Here is a 19,628-nt window from a genome sequence, read left to right on the forward strand (position 1 = left end):
GAAAATCTTTAAATGAAGCGAGGTCCCAGACTTTGTACAATGAAAGACAAGCTGTGAATTGACTACATTATTACATGAGCACTGTTCCACAGCATTTGATATTTACATACATTCATTCTAAATAAGATGGGTTTATGAAGCAATTCTTTATCTTCCCACCATGAGGATGAAGAATTCTACAAAACAGTAGTCAATATCCGGAATCACTGTTCAGTGTTGGACATCATATTTGCTGAATACAGCTTGTTTTTCATCGTACAAAGTCTGGGACTGTTAAAGGAGAAATCTGAGGGCTCCCTTGGACAAAAAGCAAGGACGCCAGCCAGGGATACCAGAGCAAAACAGCAGCCAGTAGGCTTGGTCTTGATTGGAGACTGTCGCGACAGGACTCCCACCTGCCACCAGGTGGAACAAGATGGAAGCCCCAAACAAAAGAGAACCCAAACTTTTATTAGCTGCTAATCCCCATGTTACACCCCCTCAAACTACATCATTCATACATCATGAAAGGGAAGGTCTGGTGGCAGGAATCTGAGCATCCTGGACCCTGCCCCATGGTTCCCCTTGCCCTCCACCAAACACCCATCAAGTGGAACCAAAGAGATATTTATATTTCCCTGTTTCCCAGCCAAGTTAATTGTGCAGCAAAGGCCCTTTGAATAGATAGGAAGAAACTGTGACCAAGTGTTTTGTGTGGACAAATCACAAAAGCCACAAAAGCGATTGTGCTGGTTTTGGGAGTGGGCTTCATGTGCATGATATCTGCTGGAGGGGCAAACACCCCTCCAACCTATACATAAATTCCTGCAACAGGACCTCGCTGCATTGAAAGATTTTCAGAGACTTTGAGACTAAAGATTTCATTTTGGACTTGTTATGGTTTGAAGGAATTCTATAAAAGATTGTCTATTGCGTATGCATATGGTCATCACGTTGCCTAGACATTGCTGACGTTCTCTTTGCAACACAGGGGTTCGTTTGGTTACTTTCCCCTCCTGGTCTCGATCCTGCTGGCGATACCGGGTGCCTTGAGGCAGGCGGCGGTGGTCTCTGGTGCAGGAGATGAGCTGTGAGCCGACTTGGGCCGAGAAGACAGATCACCCGGCTGTGTCTCATGGTGGCCTCGCTGGCCTGTGAGTCAGCAGATCCCTCCTTCCTCATCTCAGCCCTCAGGAGGACAGTCTGACACTCATGTGATGGAGAAGACACCCAAAATGAGCGCCAAGTGAGTTTCTTCCGCCCAGCCCAGCCGCCAACCTGACGGTTGGGACCACAGCTCAAGGTGGCTCAGAAGGAGAATTGGGCAACTTTTTACAGAGGATAGCAGGGGCTTCTGGAACCGGATGGGAACACGAGCGTCATCTATCGTGATAATAATTTTACTATTTATCATGCCACCCATCTGTCTGGATTTCCCTGGCCTCTCTTGGCAGCTCCCCACAAATATTAGGTAAAGGTGAAGGGACCTCTGACCATTAGGTCCAGTCTTGACCGACTCTGGGGTTGCGGCGCTCATCTTGCTTTACTGGCCGAGGGAGCCAGCGTACAGCTTCTGGGTCATGTGGCCAGCAGGACTAAGCCGCTTCTGGCAAACCAGAGCAGCGCACGGAAATGCCGTTTACCTTCCCGCCAGAGTGGTACCTATTGATCTACTTGCACTTTGACATGCTTTCGAACTGCTAGGTTGGCAGGAGCAGGGACCAAGCAACGGGAGCTCACCCCGTCACAAGGATTCGAACCGCCGACCTTCTGATCGGCAAGTCCTAGGCTCTGTGGTTTAAGCCACAGCGCCACCCACATCCCTCCACAAATATGAAATACACAATAAATTGCAATGCAGGAATGTGCAGCGGCCTATGATGGGAATCGAACCTGCCACCTGTTGGCTTACAAAAGGTTTACGCTATTAGATAGAACCGAAGTAGTCATAACCCACACTTTCGAAGCAAAACAGCCCCAAGGCGGCTTGCCTCGTTAGCATAATTATTATTTTGGTAAATGATTTTTATTAAAGTTTACATTTTTTTAACAAAACCACAAACAATATAAACACAAAATGAATTCTCAAGTACCACCTCCCCACGACTTCCCTTCCTGGTTTTTTACACATTCATTTCTCCTGCTTATTATCTTAATATGGTCCTTCCTAACATTTTATCCTCCTTTTTCTATTTTCACTATTTATTTTGCCAATTGTACGTTTTTGGTCAAACCCTGCAAGTGCGTTTATTTCTTTACATTGTTTCTCTAGGTATGACCTAAAAGGTTCCCAGTCTTTTTTTAAAAAGTCTCTTTTGTCCTTATCTTTGAGTCTTCCAGTCGAGTTCACCATTTCAGCGTACTCCATCAAGCGTTTTCATTAATCAATCAAATCTGCATGCCACCCTGTAAGATCTCACAACATGAAATCGCAATGTTGGATTTTGCAGGAAGGATAACTCTGGGGCTTCAAGAACAGCTGGCACACCGCTATTATATGCTAAGCCTCCAGATAGTCTGGACTACAGTTCCCATCGTGCCTCAGAAGGGTACCCATATGGGGCAACTCTGGGGTTGGAAGCAGGGCCTACCTATTGGGGGGGGTCAAACCTGCCCCCCCAAGTCCTCTACCTTTGCTTCAAGAAACATGATTTACTGCTATCTCAGGCTTAAGGCCAGGCAGCCAAGCCTAGACTACTGCAGCACGCTTTTTGTGGGGCAGCCCTTGGACCCCATTTGGAGGCTGCCAAGGGACGTGGGTGGCGCTGTGGGTTAAACCACTGAGCCTAGGGCTTGCCGACCAGGAGGAGAATCGGGATGTGCCAAACACTGAATTGGAGAGACACTCAAAAAGTCTGCAGTCAAAAGGGCTTTGCCAAAAGGATAGCATGGAAAGTTTAGACTAAAAATGCATTGGATTATTAAGACACCTGCACATGGAAGTATGGGGACGCGGGTGGCGCTGTGGGTTAAACCAGAGCCTAGGGCTTGCTGATCGGAAGGTTGGTGGTTCGAATCCCCGTGACGGGGTGAGCTCCCATTGTTCGGTCCCTGCTCCTGCCCACCTAGCAGTTCAAAAGCACGTTAAAGTGCAAGTAGATAAATAGGCACCACTCCGGCGGGAAGGTAAACGGAGTTTCCATGCGCTGCTCTGGTTCGCCAGAAGCGGCTTAGTCCTGCTGGCCACATGACCCGGAAGCTGTACGCCGGCTCCCTCGGCCAGTAAAGCGAGATGTGTGTCGCAACCCCCGAGTCGGCCACGACTGGACCTAATGGTCAGGGGTCCCTTTACCTTTACCTGCTCCCAGGTGAATTAGCAAAACCCACCCAGCTGACCACCCCACTCTGCTTGCCCAACAAGAACAGGTTGAGGAAATGTCTGTTAAGGGGGTCAAGGGATACATCCCAAACAAAGCACCACCACCGTTGTCATTTTCAGACTTCAAAACCCGAGCTGTGTCAAAAACTTGCCATTTAGTTTTTCTAACCTTTTTTACAAATTCAGTATTAGAAACTTATCTTTCGAGTCCTCAAAACGAGGTTTGTAGCCGGCATCCCGTTAAGGCTGTGTTCAATTTTAGGTTTTTCTAATTTTTTCCCCTTAAACTTTCTGATTCTTATTAATTTATTTCCATAATATTTCTAGTCGATTACTTCTTGTTTCATGGAATTTCATTTGTTTTGTGCAACTTCTCGGTTTTGTGACTGTCTTTTTTTTCTACTGATCTTTTTCTTAGCATTTCCTGTTCTTCGCACCTGCGATAAAATGCCTTCATTTTGCATCACACCTTTCTTTAAAGCAGGATCTCAAAGCCCTCTGCTGTCCATTAAAAGAAAAGCTATCACAGCATGGAAGCTTGCCGCCACTTCCTCCTAAAAAAGCAAGCTTCTAGACCCAGTGTCCAAATCCTTAGCGTGCTGGAAGAGCAGGGTTCGAATCCCTACCTTGCCACATTTGGGCCAGTCTAGCCTAAGCTACCTCAAAGGATTGAAGACCTTGAAAGAAAAACTTGTTATATAAAAGCAACCCCCCCCCCCACTTTGATAGCACTAATATTCTTGGAGGCAAACCGTCAAGTAAGGCACCCCTCCCTTCCTTAAAAATTTACAAAAATCACCCAAGGCGCATAGAGTTTTCTCAAGATCACGTTTATTTTGGTCACTGTAACTTTCCTTTTGAATAAATAATAGCTATACAAAAAAAAAAAGGTCTTAAGGTTGCACGTACAGATTTTTTTGCCGTATGAAAAGTTTTCAATTTTTTTTAGATTTTATCTTAACAAAGTGTGTTGGGGGGGGGAAAGGTCTCATTTCTGAGATACACAGAGGAGGGGGGAGACAAAACGTCTTGGCAATTTGCTTTGAATCAGTGATTTTTCTTTCTTTTTCTGAACCAATGATTTTTAAGTCAGGGAGAAAACAGAAACACCCACACCCTTTCGATTCTCCAAGGGGGGGGGGGTCGTCTTTCCTGCTATAGCACCACGATTTTGTTGAAAGGTTCAATTTTGAAGAGACTATGAAATACGTCTTTTTTCCCCGGTGGGGAGTGGGGTGGGGCACAGCAGGGAGGAGATTATAGATGCCAGGAATCGTGGCTTCTACATCTGCTCCCCGAATTCCTAATGAAATCGACAAGTAAGGGGGGGGGGGGAGAGACCGAGACAAGAGAAAAGGCGCCAGTAAACACTAAGAGGTCATTCTGCCCCCAGAGAGAGTGACATTTATTCAAAAGGCAAGAAAACTCAAAAAAAATAGAAAAGGGCAGGTCTTTTTGTAAGGGTGGGGGGTAAGAGAGGATTGTGCCTAATTGGGGGGCGGGAAGGGGGGGTTCTCGCAGGCACAGTGAGCCCCTAACAAAGGCAGCTCAGATGAGGTCAGCCACGTTGAGAGGCATTTCCTCAATGGAGGTGTTGTAGAATGTCTCGATGTCGCGAAGCGTGCGCTTGTCTTCTTCCGTCACCATGTTGATCGCAACTCCTTTCCTTCCAAAACGGCCCCCTCGGCCGATCCTGGAGGGGTGCGAGAGAAAGAGGAAAGTGTTTACTGGGGGGAGCAGGTAAAAGACATAAGGCCTGGTGGATCAGGCCCAATGGCCCATCTTCCTGTTCTCAGAGTGCCAGCCAGGTGCCTATTAGGCTAAGTAAAGGTAATAAATATTATCAATATTAGTATTTTATTTGTACCCCACCCATCTCGCTGGGCTTCTCCAGCCACTCTGGGCAGCTTCCAACAAAGACCAAAAATACACTAAAAAGATCCCTGGACGGTTAGGTCGTCAAAGGTGACTCTGGGGTTGTGGCGCTCATCTCGCTTTCAGGCCGAGAAAACTGGCGTTTGTCCATAGACAACTTTCCAGATCATGTGGTCAGCATGAACAAACCGCTTCTGGCCCAACGGGACACCGTGACAGAAACCAAAGCGCACAAAAATGCAGTTTACCTTCCCGCCGGAGCGGTACCTATTTATCTACTTGCACTGGTGTGCTTTCGAACTGCTAGGTTGGCAGGAGCTGGGACTGAGCCACGGGAGCTCGCCCCATCGCAGAGATTCGAACCGCTGACCTTCTGATCGGCAAGCCCAAGAGGCTCTGTGTTTTAGACCACAGCGCCACCTGCGTGACTGCAACAGCACCACAATGGGGTGGTGGCTGTTGTTTTGCATTATATTAAAGGGTGGTTCCAGATATCTGGGGGAGGTTTGGTACGATTAATGGTTCTCGGGTTTGCAAATTGTTGCTGCCACCACCGCGGCTGTTTGCAGCGCCTACACCAGAGCTTTCCAAACTTTTCACGCTGGCGACACATTTTTTTAGACGTGCACCATTTCGCGACAGAGAAGCGTTTACTGGGGGGAGCAGGAGGCAAGCAGTTGGCCAACTGGGCTGGAATCGCAGAACTGCAGGTGGGCATCACCCAGCACAGAAGGGTTGGAAAGGAAACCCAAGAGGTCCTAAAGTCCAACCCACTGCAATCTAAGACGCCCAAGAAGGACCAGAAAGTGATGGGGAGAAAAACAAGGATCTCACCTGTGTATGTAGTTCTCACGGTTGGTTGGCAGGTCGTAGTTGATGACCAGGGACACCTGCTGGACATCAATGCCACGGGCCTGGGAATGAGAAGTGGACACAGTTTAGCAGTTTCGTCAACAGTTATCACCCCGTTGCGCTTGCAAGTTTTCAACTGTGGGCGGCTGCTACGTGGCAGGGCACCTTGGCGACGGGTGCCAGCCGTGGGGAAGGGCAGCCCCCGTGATTTGTGTGCCAAGGAGCTACAATCCGCCAGCAGCACTGCGCCAGCCAGGCAGAGAGGGAATCTCCTTGGGTGGGGAGCCAACCGGGCAAACATGGCAGACCCACAAGCACGCCGTGGGTGTTGAATGGTCTCTTTAAATTTGAAGGTTGATTATTGCTCCACAAGATGTGTATGTCTTTAAGGGCCAGAGCAAATAACGTGACTCAGTTTTAGAGCTGTGAAGCAGTATAGCAGGTGCTGTTAAGTTGTGTCAATTAAGCTGTGTCAGCAATGCTTGTTGATATATTTAATGTAAAATATATTTATAAATATAAAATATATTTAAAGCCATGCTTGTTGATATATTTAATGTAAAAGGAGTTTTTGTTTTTGTTATTAAAACCTTGCTAAAGTTATTTTGTGTTCCTTGTAATGTGTGGTCTCCCCAGCAAGCTCCCTGCAGCGCAACTAAATAGCCAACAGTGAGCACAAGGGTGTTTTCCATGAATTTGTCGCTGGCCGTTATTGCCCACTGTGGAAGCGAGTTCCACAGTTCAACCTCCCCTGAAAACGTTCAGCGGATGTCCCTCTTCCACGCCCCACACTCACCAGTAAGTCTGTGGTGATCAGGACACGGCTGGAGCCAGAGCGGAACTCCCTCATGATGACATCGCGCTCCTTCTGGTCCATGTCTCCATGCTGCAAAGAAGGTAGAAAGGTTCCAGAGACTTGGTTTTCACCCCCAGCACCTTAATCTCCCTTTGTATGTTCATGGAAAAGAACTCAACAACCCTTTCTCATTTTGCTGGGGTGTGGAAACGGGACTATTCCCATTTTTCCTTATTTCTTCTGGCATCACATTACCAAAGCATCTGATTTGTGCCCTGATCTCACTTTTGGATAATCTTGTTTCTTACATGGTGTTGACACTATTGTTTATCTGAATTGCACACTTTTTTTCAGATCGCTTAAATTACTGTTTTTTCCTTATTCGAAGGTTGAAACTTTTACCATTTCCTCCTGTTGTTGAGAAAACTAAATTTATTGACAATTTTAAAAGCCACACTTTCGTTAAATTTCACAGCATGACTTTCTTCTGCCTAATCCTTGGTGGCCAAATTTTCTAAGGGGAGGGGGAAGGGAAGAAATACAGGTGATGCCGTAATTATCTAGTTCAATGGGCAGGGGGATTATTGAGGACAGTGCAAAGAGGCAAGGATGTCCTGTAAATGCCTTTGAAAAGCCGGTGATTGCTCCTTGAAGTTCAACAGTTTTGCTGCATTAAACTAAAGTTTTAATTTGATTTAGAGTAACTGCAATTGCTACTGCTTTCAATTTCAGCGGGTTGCAAAAACCCCTATTCTGAACAATGCTTTTTATAGCATACAGAAGTGGGGCTGGGCTTGTGGGGAAAACCACTATCTAGTTTAGTTTTAAGAAAATATTTTATTGCCACTTATCCACCACTGTTTCTTGCCTACAACCCTATTAACACGGCTTCCACAGGAGCAAGTTTAGAGACTTGAGACATCCCCACCAGACAACCCTGAACAGGACTCCCCCCTCCCCGCAAGAAAAGGCTCGTTCACCCACCATGGCGGAAACTGTGAAGTCCCGGGCATGCATCTTTTCGGTGAGCCAGTCCACCTTCCTTCGGGTGTTGATGAAGATGACAGCTTGGGTGATGGTGAGGGTCTCGTAGAGATCGCACAGGGTGTCCAGCTTCCACTCCTTTGGCACGAGAGGGAGGAGGAGTTATAAGCGAAGTAGAAAACCCACTCCAAATTTAAATCCACACCTCCTCCCGGCCACCCCATGAGCCCCGCCTAGCAGTCACCACGTACCTCCCTCTCCACGTTTATGTAGAACTGCCTAATACCCTCCAGGGTGAGCTCCTCCTTCTTGACCAGGATACGGATCGGGTCCCGCATGAATTTCTTGGTCACCTCCAGGACATCCATGGGCATGGTGGCAGAGAGAAGCACCACCTGGAAAGGGGGAGAGGGGCTGTGGGTCAATACATTGGTACCCTCAAGGCTGTGTGCTCTGTGTGGGGCTGCCCTGGGTCTGGCTCAGGAGTCCCAGCTGCTGATGAATGTGGCAGTCGGGTTACTGGGGGAGGGAAATCACCTGGCAGAGAGTATGTGAACTGGGTTCAAGGTCCTTGAACAAAGCTGTCAGCAATTTAGGCCCAGGGTACCTGAAGGTTTGCTTAACAGTGGTGGCCAATCCAGCTGTTTTTGGACTCCCATCATCATCAGGGGAGAAATGATAAGGGATTTTATTTTCATAGAATCATAGAGTTGGAATAGACCACAAGGGCCATCGAGTCCAACCCCCTGCCAAGCAGGAAACATTTTTGTGTAGGAAAAGCAGGATACAATAAATAAAACTAAATTACTCAGCAGAGGGGGAGTTGAGGGAGGTCCAGAGGAGGGGAGGGAGAATAATTGTAAATAACGTGATGAATGAGATTTGTATCATTGTTTGTGATAGAATTCAATAAATACCCATGTCTAAATGAATAAATCCTAGCTAACAGGACCAGTGGTCAGGGATGATAGTCCCAAAACAACGGGAGGGCTGAATTTGGCCACCACTGGCCTAAACCTTCCATCGCAGAGATCTAAAGAGCCTAATGAGGCTCATTTGACGACGATGAGCTTTTGGTACCGTTGGCCAAGCCCTGTGGAACTCTCTGCTCCTGCGAGGTGAGAAATTGCCGTACCTGTGTGTTCCCACTCAGTTTCTGGAAGATGTCATAGATCTGGTCCTTGAAGCCTCGGCTCAACATCTCGTCGGCCTCATCCAGCACAAACATCTTGATGAACTTGGGCGCTGCAGAGACAAAAAGGAGCCTTGGTGAGGACTTTGAAGTGAGGGGGTAGAGACAGTGTGTCTCCTTAATGGGACGGCGGCTGGGTGAAGCTGCTGTTCTCAGGAATCTTTTAAGAGCTATGATCAGTTCCGAAACCCGCACCTTTCTCTCCCAGCACAGCAGAACGCCAACCGGGAGGGAAATATGGGGGGTTGATGGGAGTCAGATGACACGCATGGGAGATCATCATAGAACAGCAAGACGGGGCGGTGCGGATCTGGCTTATGAAAATGGCAACTCTGGGTGTGTCTAGTCTGGGGAAGACTGAGGGCACCTATAATAATAATTTATTATTTCTACCCTGCCCAATAGCCTATTATTTCTATCCCACCCAATACCCTGCTTCAAATATCCCAAGGGATCTCCCATGGAACAAGCTTGTTCTCTGCTGCTACAGAAGGCAGGTCCCGAATCTACGGATTCAAATTCTGGCCGACGAATAGTGCCTAACCTTAAAACTGCTGCTAAGGTCATGGCAGCCTACTAGAGCCAAATGGATTGAGAAAGCTTAATCTGTAATAACTACAATTAAGCGAACTTATTACGTAAAAATACAGGCAGACCAGATGTTGGGGGAAATGGGTGTTTTGGGCAATGTCCTGCAACAAGCAAACATTGAACCATAGGCTGCTTTCAACCTGCCGTAATGTTATGAGTCTTTCTTTGTGTTGTTCTCCCTTTTGAATTTATTTACCAGCCCTGTTTAGGGAAGTTTTTAATGTGTGACATTTTAATATATTTTTAATCTTTGTTGGAAGCCACCAAGAGTGGCTGGGGTACAAATAACAAATTATTATTATTATTATAAAGATTGTAAGATCATGAGTTGCTGATTGCGCTGCTACCTGGAGGGAAACTGAAGAATGCAGATACTTACACAGGTATCGCCTGTTCAACATGTCAAAGACACGTCCGGGGGTCCCGACAATGATATGGGGGGCCTCCATCTGCAGTTTCTGCACCTCGGCGCGGACGTTAGTCCCGCCTATACAGGCATGGCAGGAGGCGCCCATGTAATCTCCTAAGGCCATCACGACCTTCTGGATCTGTGGGAAGACGAGAGGGGCAGAGTTGTTAGCGGGGCCTGGATTCTCTTACCTGGCGCTGGTCAAGGGCAATGGCCTCCTGGTGCCAACACTTTTGTTTCCCCAGCATGAACCAGCGAACAGCGACGGGAGAGACACTGCGCTGGGATGAACAGGGATGGTCGCTGTCCCCCGGCCGGAGAAAAAGAGGCCCCCACTTTTTGCAAGGTGCCTCTTTCGTCAACTGGCAGGGGGAGGGAAGACGGACGGAAAAGAACAGGGTCGGAGCGGAGGCAGCGATTCCTTCCTTCAGCGGCAAGCCTCTTCGGCGTCCCTTCGTGAAGCGGGACCAGACCAGGAGAAATGGAATAAAGCCCCCCAAAATGCTCTTGCACGCCAGGGAAGGAGACACAGGACACAAGAGGCTGGGAGCCAATGTCAAAGGGAGGACAGGAGCCTGGGAGGCAAGCAGGGTCACTTAAGGGGACAAATGAAGCACTCCTTTACTCAGTGGACTGTTAATCTGTGGAACTCCCTCCCTCAGAAGGCAGCAAAGGTCACCAACTCAGTTGGCTTTAAGAGAGGTTGGGGAAACTCAATGCAAGAACAGGACTATGGGACTAGATGGGCCATAGGTTTATGGCCTTGGCTTGATCCAGCAAGGGCCATAGGTTTACATCAGGATATAAATTGAATAGAAACCTTTTTTTAAAAAAAGCCTCTAGCCCTGCAGGAAAGCAAATTCATTCACTGCGTTGTTGATTTATTATACACGTCTGCTCAGATTTTGGTGGAAGGGGGGGGGGGGGAGAGAAGCAGGGTCGTTGCGCCTTTCACAGCTGTGAGGCAGGCAGAAACTCCAACAGGTTAAGCCTTTCCTAGTACAGAAATGCAATTATGGATAAAGCTTCACCTGTGCACGTTCTGTCTGTCAGACAGTTTATAAAGGCGCCTCTTTGCCCATTAAACCAGAGGAATGAATGGAGACCTCTGGAGTTTTGTTTTTGGGGCCCTCAGTTCCACCTGCAAAAAGAGGACACGTGTTTTTATACAAGACAAAGCTGTGCACATCTGAAGGCAGCCCTGTTTGGGGAAGTTTTTGTGTTCTTAATATTCTGTTGGGAGCCGCCCAGGGTGGCTGGGGAAACCCAGCCAGATGGGCGGGGTATAAATACTAAATAATTATTATTACTATGGGCTGGAAAGAGGGGGGAAAGGCTTACCTGCTGAGCCAACTCTCTTGTTGGGGCCAGGACCAGGGCTTGGGTAGCTTTCAGGTCCAGCTCAATTTGCTGTAAGATGGAGATCGCAAAAGTGGCGGTCTTCCCAGTGCCAGACTGGGCCTGAGCAATCACATCGTAACCTGGGCAGAAGGAAAGCAGGACAATGTCACACACACACACACACACACACAAGAGGACAACTACCACATCCTGCCAACCTCAGAGGGAGCCATGACAGGGCAAGTGTTTCCCCAGCATGAACCAGCAGACAGCCACGGGGAGGAACGCTGTGCTGGGATGAATAGGGTAAATTTGATGTCCCCCTGCTAGATATAAGACAGTCACCACATTCAGAGGTGCCTCTTTGCCCAGTAGCAAGGGGGATGATGGAGAAAAGAATCGGATGCAAGCAGGACAGCTGCATTTGCAGTGTTGGGTGGGAATAACTTGGAAAGATCTCCCAAAATTTCTTTCTTTCTGCCTAGTATTGCTGATCAGAAAAAAATCACACCCCCCCCCACAGACTGGTGCATGCCAGATTTTTAAGACTGCAAATCCCGATCATTCCTAGCCAGAACAGCCACGTTGATAGAGGACTAATGGAAATGAAAGCCCAAATTTTTTGGAAGGCAGACAGAAGGACGGACTTCTCCACACAACTATGGAGGTCACTCCCCGAAGCATAAAGGGAACCTGTGAATGCTAGTTGTGTTGGGATTTTACTGTTTGGGGAATCTGGTTGGCCTGAGAACAGGATGCTGATCTGATGCAGCAGAGTCCCTTTTCTGGCAATACTAAATACTAAACTTAAAGTGAAGCAGCAATCTAAGCAGAAGTCAGTTTGAAATCATTTGCTGCCTATATTCTGCTATATAGGGCTTAAATGCTTGCTCGCCAGGGCAGCACTAAGTAGTAAACTGTCTTCTATTTTTCGCTGCCTGCCTTTCCCTGTACTCCCCTCCTTCTACACAAGGCCCCCCACCCCTTTTTGAAGAAGTGTGCTTGAGCAGTTAGCCTCACCCTTGATACAAGGGAGAATGGCTCGCTGCTGGATGGCGGAGGGCTTCTCAAAACCATAGGCGTAGATTCCTCGCAGGAGGGACTCCGACAAGTTCATGTCATCGAAACTGTCAACGATCTCGTTCCAATTGCTCTGTAGGGAGAAGCAGGGAAAGGTGAGCTCCCACAGCCATGCCCCAAACCTCTCAAAAGAAACATCCAAGCCCCAAAAAGGGTATTCTGAGATGCCATTGTGTTGGTCGGGATACAGAGATCATGGTATGTTTCCCCCATTATTTAGTTATCCAACTGACTCCAGACATGGGTAGTTTCTCACCTCAATGACACCATCGGGGTCCATCCCTTCGGGGCCATTGTCTCTAGGTCTAGAGGAAGAAAAAACAACATATCATTTCAGAAGCACTCGAATGAGCAACCAGGAAAATACCAATGCACTCCCCACCCATTGCATATTATTATGGCTCCAAAAGGCACTTTGTTTTGTAATAGCTTATGTAAGGAATGGCCTTATGTGACAAGTAGAGGGCAACACCAGCACCCACTGTGAAAAATCAGGGTTTACCCCTTGGAAGGTCAGAATTTGATCACCACCACCACCAGGGCTTTCCTTGTTTGGCCAGAGGTACACTGCCACTGGCCTGAGCCAGAAGAGCTCTTGCTCTCTCTTCCCCTGATCTGGTGGCTGTGAGTTCCACAGGCCCCTTTGCCAACTCCAGCTATTCCTGATCCGGCAGAGCTCTTGTCCTCTCCTCCCCTGATCTTGTGGCTGTGAGTTCCACAGGACCCCTTTGTCAGCTCCAGCTATTCCTCCTCCCCCCCATAGCTGGAGAGGAGGAAGGCAATGCCTGATCCGGCCGAGCTCTTGCTCTCTCCTCCCCTGATCTTGTGGCTGTGAGTTCCACAGGCCCCTTTTTCAGCTCCAGCCACCCCCGTCCTAGCCGGAGAGGAGGGAGGCGATGCCGTAAGCTCAGCGTGTCCCCTGGCGGCCCATCCGCCGCTCCCCACGTGCCTCCCGCTCCCTCTTTCTTCCTGCTTTCCTTTTAAGGGCAAGAGGCTCCTCCCTCCCCGCGCCTCTGGCCACAGGCCCGTGACGTCACGGGCGCAGAGTTCCCGGATGCGAAGCGACAGGACAATAGGCAGGGCGGGAGGGAGAGAAACGAAGGGAGAAATGGACGCGCCCGCGGCGGGGGGGGGGGGGAAGAAAGGCAGAGCTGCTTCCGTCCGTCCCCCATTTCTCCAAAATGGGCTCGCCCGTGCCAAGTCTGCGCGGTGCGGAAATGGAATTGCCCAACTGCCCCCCGGGGGGGGGGGGAGCGGGGAAAGGATGGGCGAGTCCAAGTGAGGAGGGGGGGAAAGGAGCAGACCACTGAGGAAAAATGGGAGGGGGGAAAAACTTGTGTAAGAGGGAAAGGCTCAAAATGGCTGAAAAAAGGGGAGGGGGAAGAGAGGAAAAAAGGGACAGGCCGCTTTTTTTTTTTCCTTCGCCCTCCAGACGGGGGACACTCGGCACGGAAAGAATATCGCCTCCTCTTCACCAAAAAAAAGCCTTAAAGAAGAGATTTTCTCCCCGTTTTTCTCGAAAAAATGGAACCGCCCGCGAGCATTCGAGAAAAAAAAACTTGGGGGAGATAAACCCCCCCAAAGGATGAAAAAAGAGACAACGCCATTACAGAAACCGACGCCCCGCGCTCCCTCCCGGCCGAAATGGCGGCGCTTCTCGCGAAGGAAGTTCCTATTCACACGCCGGTGAGGCCCGTTCCGGCTTTCTTTTTTTCCCTCCCCCCCCCCGCGATGAAAATGGTCTCGGCCCAAAGCCGCAGAGACCTTACGGGGGGAGGACGGGTCCACTCCCGAAAATGGGGGGGGGGGACCTGGCCGGCCACGTGGAATGAGGCGAGGTGGGGGACTTAAAAGCGAGGGAACAAAATGGAGGAAGGCGAGGAGGAGGAGGAAACAATTCGCGGTTCTTTCGCTGTGAGGAAAGCGCCTCTCTTTCGTCTGTTCAAACCCCCCCCCCTTCTGACACGTAATGGTTCGGTCCTCCGATAGAACCTTGAGGGAGGAGAAGAGGCCTGGACGGGCCTATGTGGGGAAAATGGGGGGAGGCCCTGCCGCGCGCGCTTCTCTCCCTCGCCCGCTCACTCACCGGCTCTCTTGACTCGCAGACATCCTGGGGAAAAGGTCCTAGCCCCGCCCGCCTCGCTCCCCCTTATAACATCCCGCCGAGGCCCCGCCCCGCGGCCCCTCCTCCATTGGCCCTCTTCCCCCTGAGCCCGCCCAGCCGCCTGCCTCACGCCATTGGCCCCGCGCGCTTCTCCCCGACCGGCTTCGCCCCCATTGGCCCGCCGCCTTCCCCCTCCTCCGCTTCCGGAGACGCCATTGGCCAGCGGCTCGCCGCCGCCGCCTTCCCATTGGACGAGGGGGATCCGTGACGGGCGGGTTTTTTTTTAACGCTGACGTCAAACCGAGAGAGGGGAGCGTGGGGGGTTGGGGGAAAGGGAGAGGTGGAAAGAAGTCGGGCGTCGTGACGTCAACGGGGAGCGCCGGGCTCTGGTTGGTCCCCGGCCGCGTCCGTCGAGACGACGGGCCAATGGGAGCCCGAATGAGGAGGAGGAGGGTTCTAAGGAAGGGGGGGAGACAGGGAGAGGAAAAAGGCCCACGTGGTTAGGCGTTGGGGCCTGAATTTTGGGCCTGCTGCCTTTGTCCAGCGGGGAGGGCAGAGCACCACGTGATATAAGCCTTTTTGGGGGGGGGGGGTGGCAGGAGGAGGCTGACAAAATCACCCCCCCCAATAAAAGTTAAAAGGGCTGGGCTGAAATTTAAGCACTGGGGGCATTTTTCAGAGACCCCCCCCAAAAAACCCCCTCAATTTGTTTGCAAAAAAATAAATTTGCAAAAAAATAATAATTGCAAATGCCCCCCCCATTACAAGGGAGCCCCCTTTTAGGTACTGTGGAAGTTCCTGGGCAGGAAGATTTGCCCCCCCCCCAAAAAAAAAGTTAAAAGGGCTGGGCTGAAATTTAAGCACTGGGTGCATTTTTGAGAGCCCCCCCCCGGGAAAAAAAATTTGCAGTATTTTTTTTTTGCAAAATGCCACCCCCGGCCCATTACAAGGGAGCCCCCTTCTAGGTGCTGTGGAAGTTCCTGGGCAGGAAGATTTAGGCCCTCCCTCCAAAAAAAGGCCAAATTTCCTGACCCCTACACCTTTGAAACTGGAAAACTCCCCCCACCCCCACAAACCCTCTTGTATCTGAGAGGGTGGATCGGATCCCTCCCCTGGTGATCCACTGGTCAGGATCCCCTTCTGCTGACCCACTGGGCTGGATTCCCCCCCCCCCCCACTTCTCCACTGGCCTGTTCCTTTCCCCTCCCCCATTTTTATTTCAAAATATTTTATTTTATTTATTATAGGTGAGCAGCCCAATCTAAGGTGGGCTGCAACAGCTGATTTCTCTCCTAAAAACAAACCACCACCTGTTATATTTTACTGTTTTTAAATTAAATGATATAGGGGCCCGCTGCCGATTAACAGGCACCTTGTACATACCAAAAATCTGCTGTTGAGGCAGCCAAACACAGCCCTCGCCTGAACTTCCTTGGCCCACCTTGAAACTGATCCAGGGTGCCAAGGCACTTTCAGTTTTTGAAAAGCAAAATGCAGAGAGATGAGGGAAATGTTGGAATTGACAGCATCCATCAGCCCCAGTCAGCATCTCCAATAATCAAGAAGGATGGGGTCCCCACATTATCTGGGGTACCAGGCATTGGCCTGGGTCAGCAGGCTCTCCTCCCATATTTGCAAGTGTTTTTGTTTTATTTTGTGTTCTCATTTTCTATGTTTCTGTTGTGAACCGCCCTGGGATCTTCGGATGAAGGGCATCATCATCATCATCATCATTTTATTATTTATACCCCGCCCATCTGTTTTAACATAACATTAAAAAAATGTGAAACGTCAGACGTTAAAAATCTCCCAATACAGGGCTGCCTTCAGATGTCTTCTAAAAGTCAGGTAGTTGTTTATTTCCTTGACATCTGACAGGAGGGCGTTCCACAGGGCGGGCGCCACTACCGAGAAGGCCCTCTGCCTGGTTCCCTGTAGCCTCACTTCTCGCAATGAGGGAACCGCCAGAAGGCCCTCGGAGCTGGACCTCAGTGTCCGGGCAGAACGATGGGGGTGGAGACGCTCCTTCAGGTCTACTGGGCCTTTGAGGCCGTTTAGGGCTTTCAAGGTCAGCACCAACACTTTGAATTGTGCTTGGAAACGTCCTGGGAACCAATGTAGGTCTTTCAAGACCGGTGTCATGTGGTCTCATTGGCCACTCTGCCACCAGTCTAGGATACAAATCTATAAAATCAACAACAATGGAAACACCAGAGGCAGACCTAAGCTTTCCTAGCATCTGAGAAGCTCTAGGTTGCTGCCCAATCTTAGGTAAAGGGACCCCTGACCATTAGGTCCAGTCGTGACCGACTCTGGGGTTGTGGCGCTCATCTCGCTTTATTGGCCGAGGGAGCCAGCATACAGCTTCCGGGTCATGTGGCCAGCATGACTAAGCCGCTTCTGGCGAACCAGAGCAGCGCACGGAAACGCCATTTACCTTCCCTCCGGAGTGGTACCTATTTATCTACTTGCACTCTGACGTGCTTTTGAACTGCTAGGTGGGCAGGAGCAGGGACCGAGCAACGGGAGCTCACCCCGTCATTGCGGGGATTTGAACCGCCAACCTTCCGATCAGCAAGCCCTGGGCTCTGTGGTTTAACCCACAGCGCCACCCTACCCTTAAAACCAAGCCAGGTTCAATGGCGTACGTTTAGGGACTTCCTGGGGCCTTATACTTCAGCTTGATCTTTGAGATTATCTGAAGGAACTTTGTTGGTTGTCCCCTAGATTTGCGAGACATGTTTTAATGACAAGAAACCGAGCCTTTTGTGTCTTTGGCCCGTTCCTGTGGGACTCTCTGCCACTGACACCTTCTGTGCCAGCTTTTAAACACATTTCTGCGCTTCCAGGGATGTGCAAGCAATGAAGACCATTATCTTTCTGCAATTGTTAGTTGATTTTACAGTACATAGGTATTTTTGCAGACCACTTCAATCCCTTTTTTTGTGATACAGTGGTACATAAATATTTTTTATAATTAAAGCCCCCGGCCCGTCTCCCTTGTCCAGGAAACAGCCACCCAAGACCTATGCCCTTCCAAGAGGAAGAAACCAGTGGCCAGAATATTTTGAGCTGGACTAGAAAAGATTCCTGGCTCTGAGTAACCCGAGTGATTCACTCCCAGAGCCGTTGCGGAGGAGAAAAAGCACACAGGCTTTCAATCCAGCTGATGAGTCACTACAGGCAGGACTGGGTTCAAGGAAAACTAATAATGCAGCAAAAACCAGATAGTCAGCAGGACTTCTTGCACCCAGGGGGCTGTGATGCCCATGAAAGATGCTCCATAAACACACACTGTGTATGTTTAGCAGAGATCCACATTGGAACGCACCACACACATATTGTGGGGAATTTGCTCCAGCCCCGCAAATGAGCACGCCCCCCTGCTTTTATAACGCTTGGCTCCGATTTTAGAATGGCTCTCCCACTATCCTCTCTCCCACAATGGCTGCGTTTCCTCCAACAGAGAGCCAGGGGTGGTTCGTGTGCTGGACTAGGGAGAGACCAGGGTTCGAATCCCACCACCCTCTTGGCCACACTGCTCACTGGGTGAGCTTGGGCCAGCCGCTGCTTTTCTCAGCCTAGTCTAGGCTGATCGCCGAAGAATGGATGCTTTTGAATTCTGGTGCTGGAGGAGACTCTTGAGAGTCCCATGGACTGCAAGAAGATCCAACCTCTCCATTCTGAAGGAAATCAGCCCTGAGTGCTCACTGGAAGGACAGATCCTGAAGCTGAGGCTCCAAGACTTTGGCCACCTCATGAGAAGAGAAGACTCCCTGGAAAAGACCCTGATGTTGGGAAAGATGGAGGGCCCAAGGAGAAGGGGACGACGGAGGACGAGATGGTGGGATAGTGTTCTCGAAGCTACCAGCATGAGTTTGACCAAAGTGTGGGAGGCAGTGGAAGACAGGAGGGCCTGGCGTGCTCTGGTCCAGGGGGCCACGAAGAGGCGGACACCACTAAACGACTAAACAACAACAGGTTGTTGAGATAAGATGAAGAATTGGGTGGATGTGGAGAATCGCATATGCCACTTTGAGCTCAGTGGAAAAGGTGGAATAACAAGGCCGACAGAGAAAAGTGAGAGCTACCTTGCTCTGTGATTGATCACAACAAATGGCGCTGCCTTCGGACCTCCAGTCTTAATCAGCCCCCCTGCTCAATACCACCCCCTTACCTGCAATCCCCCCCGACCCCCAACTTCCCCAGCAGAATCAACCTGGAGAAATGGCGCTCTGGAGGTTCCATTTAAAAAACCGGATTCCCACACCGATTTATTGTGCTTGCCATGGAGAGAGAAGGATGCAGACCTATGGAGGGACAGAACCCGCACTCTCCAGCCGAAGAAGGCCGGATGAACGCCCCCCCCCCCAAAAAAAAACCACCATCCCGAGGTTTTATCACACTTGTCGAAGCTCCTCTATTGCAGGGTGAGAGGGGAGTCTGTTGGGTCAGGCCAAAGGAGGCCTCATCCAGTTTTCCCAGTGGCTGACCAGATGTCCCAGTGGGAAACCAGGATTCAAAGGCACTGCTGCCCCTGTGTGTGGAGTTAGAGCATAGCCACTGACAGTGTTCTCCACCACAAAGGCGTAGGACCTTGTTTTGTTTTTCTCTCTATATAAAAAAGGTAAAAGTAAAGGGACCCTGACCGTTAAGTCCAGTCGTGGACGACTCTGGGGTTGCGGCGCTCATCTCGCTTTACTGGCCGAGGGAGCCGGCGTACAGCTTCCGGGTCATGTGGCCAGCAGGACTAAGCCGCTTCTGGCGAACCAGAGCAGTGCATGGAAACGCCGTTTACCTTCCCGCCAAAGCGGTAGCTATTGATCTACTTGCACTTTGACGTGCTTTCGAATTACTAGGTTGGCAGGAGCTGGGACCGAGCAACGGGGGGTCACTCCGTCGCGGGGATTCGAACCGCCGACCTTCCAATTGGCAGACCCAAGAGGCTCAGTGGTTTAGACCACAGCGCCACCCGCGTCCTTTTCATTCCCTATATATATTGTTTAAAAAAAGCGGATCTAGGGCAGGAGGTGCAAAACTCTTGGCTCGCCTCGTAAAAATGCACAGAACACCTTTGTGCAACCGCCACGCATCGCAAGGAGGTTA

General features: G+C 50.0%; 1 protein-coding gene and 1 non-coding gene across 2 annotated transcripts; both read right to left on the minus strand.

Annotated features, from left to right (window-relative positions):
• Positions 1 to 4,109: 4,109 nt before the first annotated feature.
• Positions 4,110 to 14,585, minus strand: EIF4A1 (eukaryotic translation initiation factor 4A1). The gene is made up of 11 exons (XM_028702468.2): positions 14,505 to 14,585; positions 12,675 to 12,723; positions 12,359 to 12,491; positions 11,339 to 11,478; positions 9,968 to 10,136; positions 8,941 to 9,050; positions 8,057 to 8,200; positions 7,806 to 7,943; positions 6,822 to 6,911; positions 6,008 to 6,087; positions 4,110 to 4,991 (listed from the first exon to the last, which is right to left on the minus strand). Exons 1-11 carry the CDS (start codon positions 14,525 to 14,527, stop codon positions 4,847 to 4,849), a joined length of 1,221 nt encoding a protein of 406 aa, XP_028558301.1. The 5' UTR covers positions 14,528 to 14,585; the 3' UTR covers positions 4,110 to 4,846.
• LOC114583775 (small nucleolar RNA SNORD10) lies at positions 9,146 to 9,285 on the minus strand. Its single transcript, XR_003703604.2, has one exon. It is a non-coding gene; the product is annotated as a small nucleolar RNA SNORD10 (small nucleolar RNA).
• Positions 14,586 to 19,628: the final 5,043 nt, after the last annotated feature.

This window comes from Podarcis muralis, chromosome 13 (assembly GCF_964188315.1).
Source record: "Podarcis muralis chromosome 13, rPodMur119.hap1.1, whole genome shotgun sequence".
NCBI classification, from domain to species: Eukaryota; Metazoa; Chordata; class Lepidosauria; order Squamata; family Lacertidae; genus Podarcis; species Podarcis muralis.

Coding starts and splice junctions, on each gene's coding strand:
- EIF4A1 (XM_028702468.2), bottom strand. CDS start 14,527: ATGTCTGCGAGTCAAGAGAGCCG. Junction 11,479..12,358: donor CATTCTCCCTTGTATCAAGG/GTGAGGCTAACT, acceptor CCTTCTGCCCAG/GTTACGATGTGATTGCTCAG. Junction 8,201..8,940: donor AACTGAGTGGGAACACACAG/GTACGGCAATTT, acceptor CCCCCTTTCCAG/GTGGTGCTTCTCTCTGCCAC.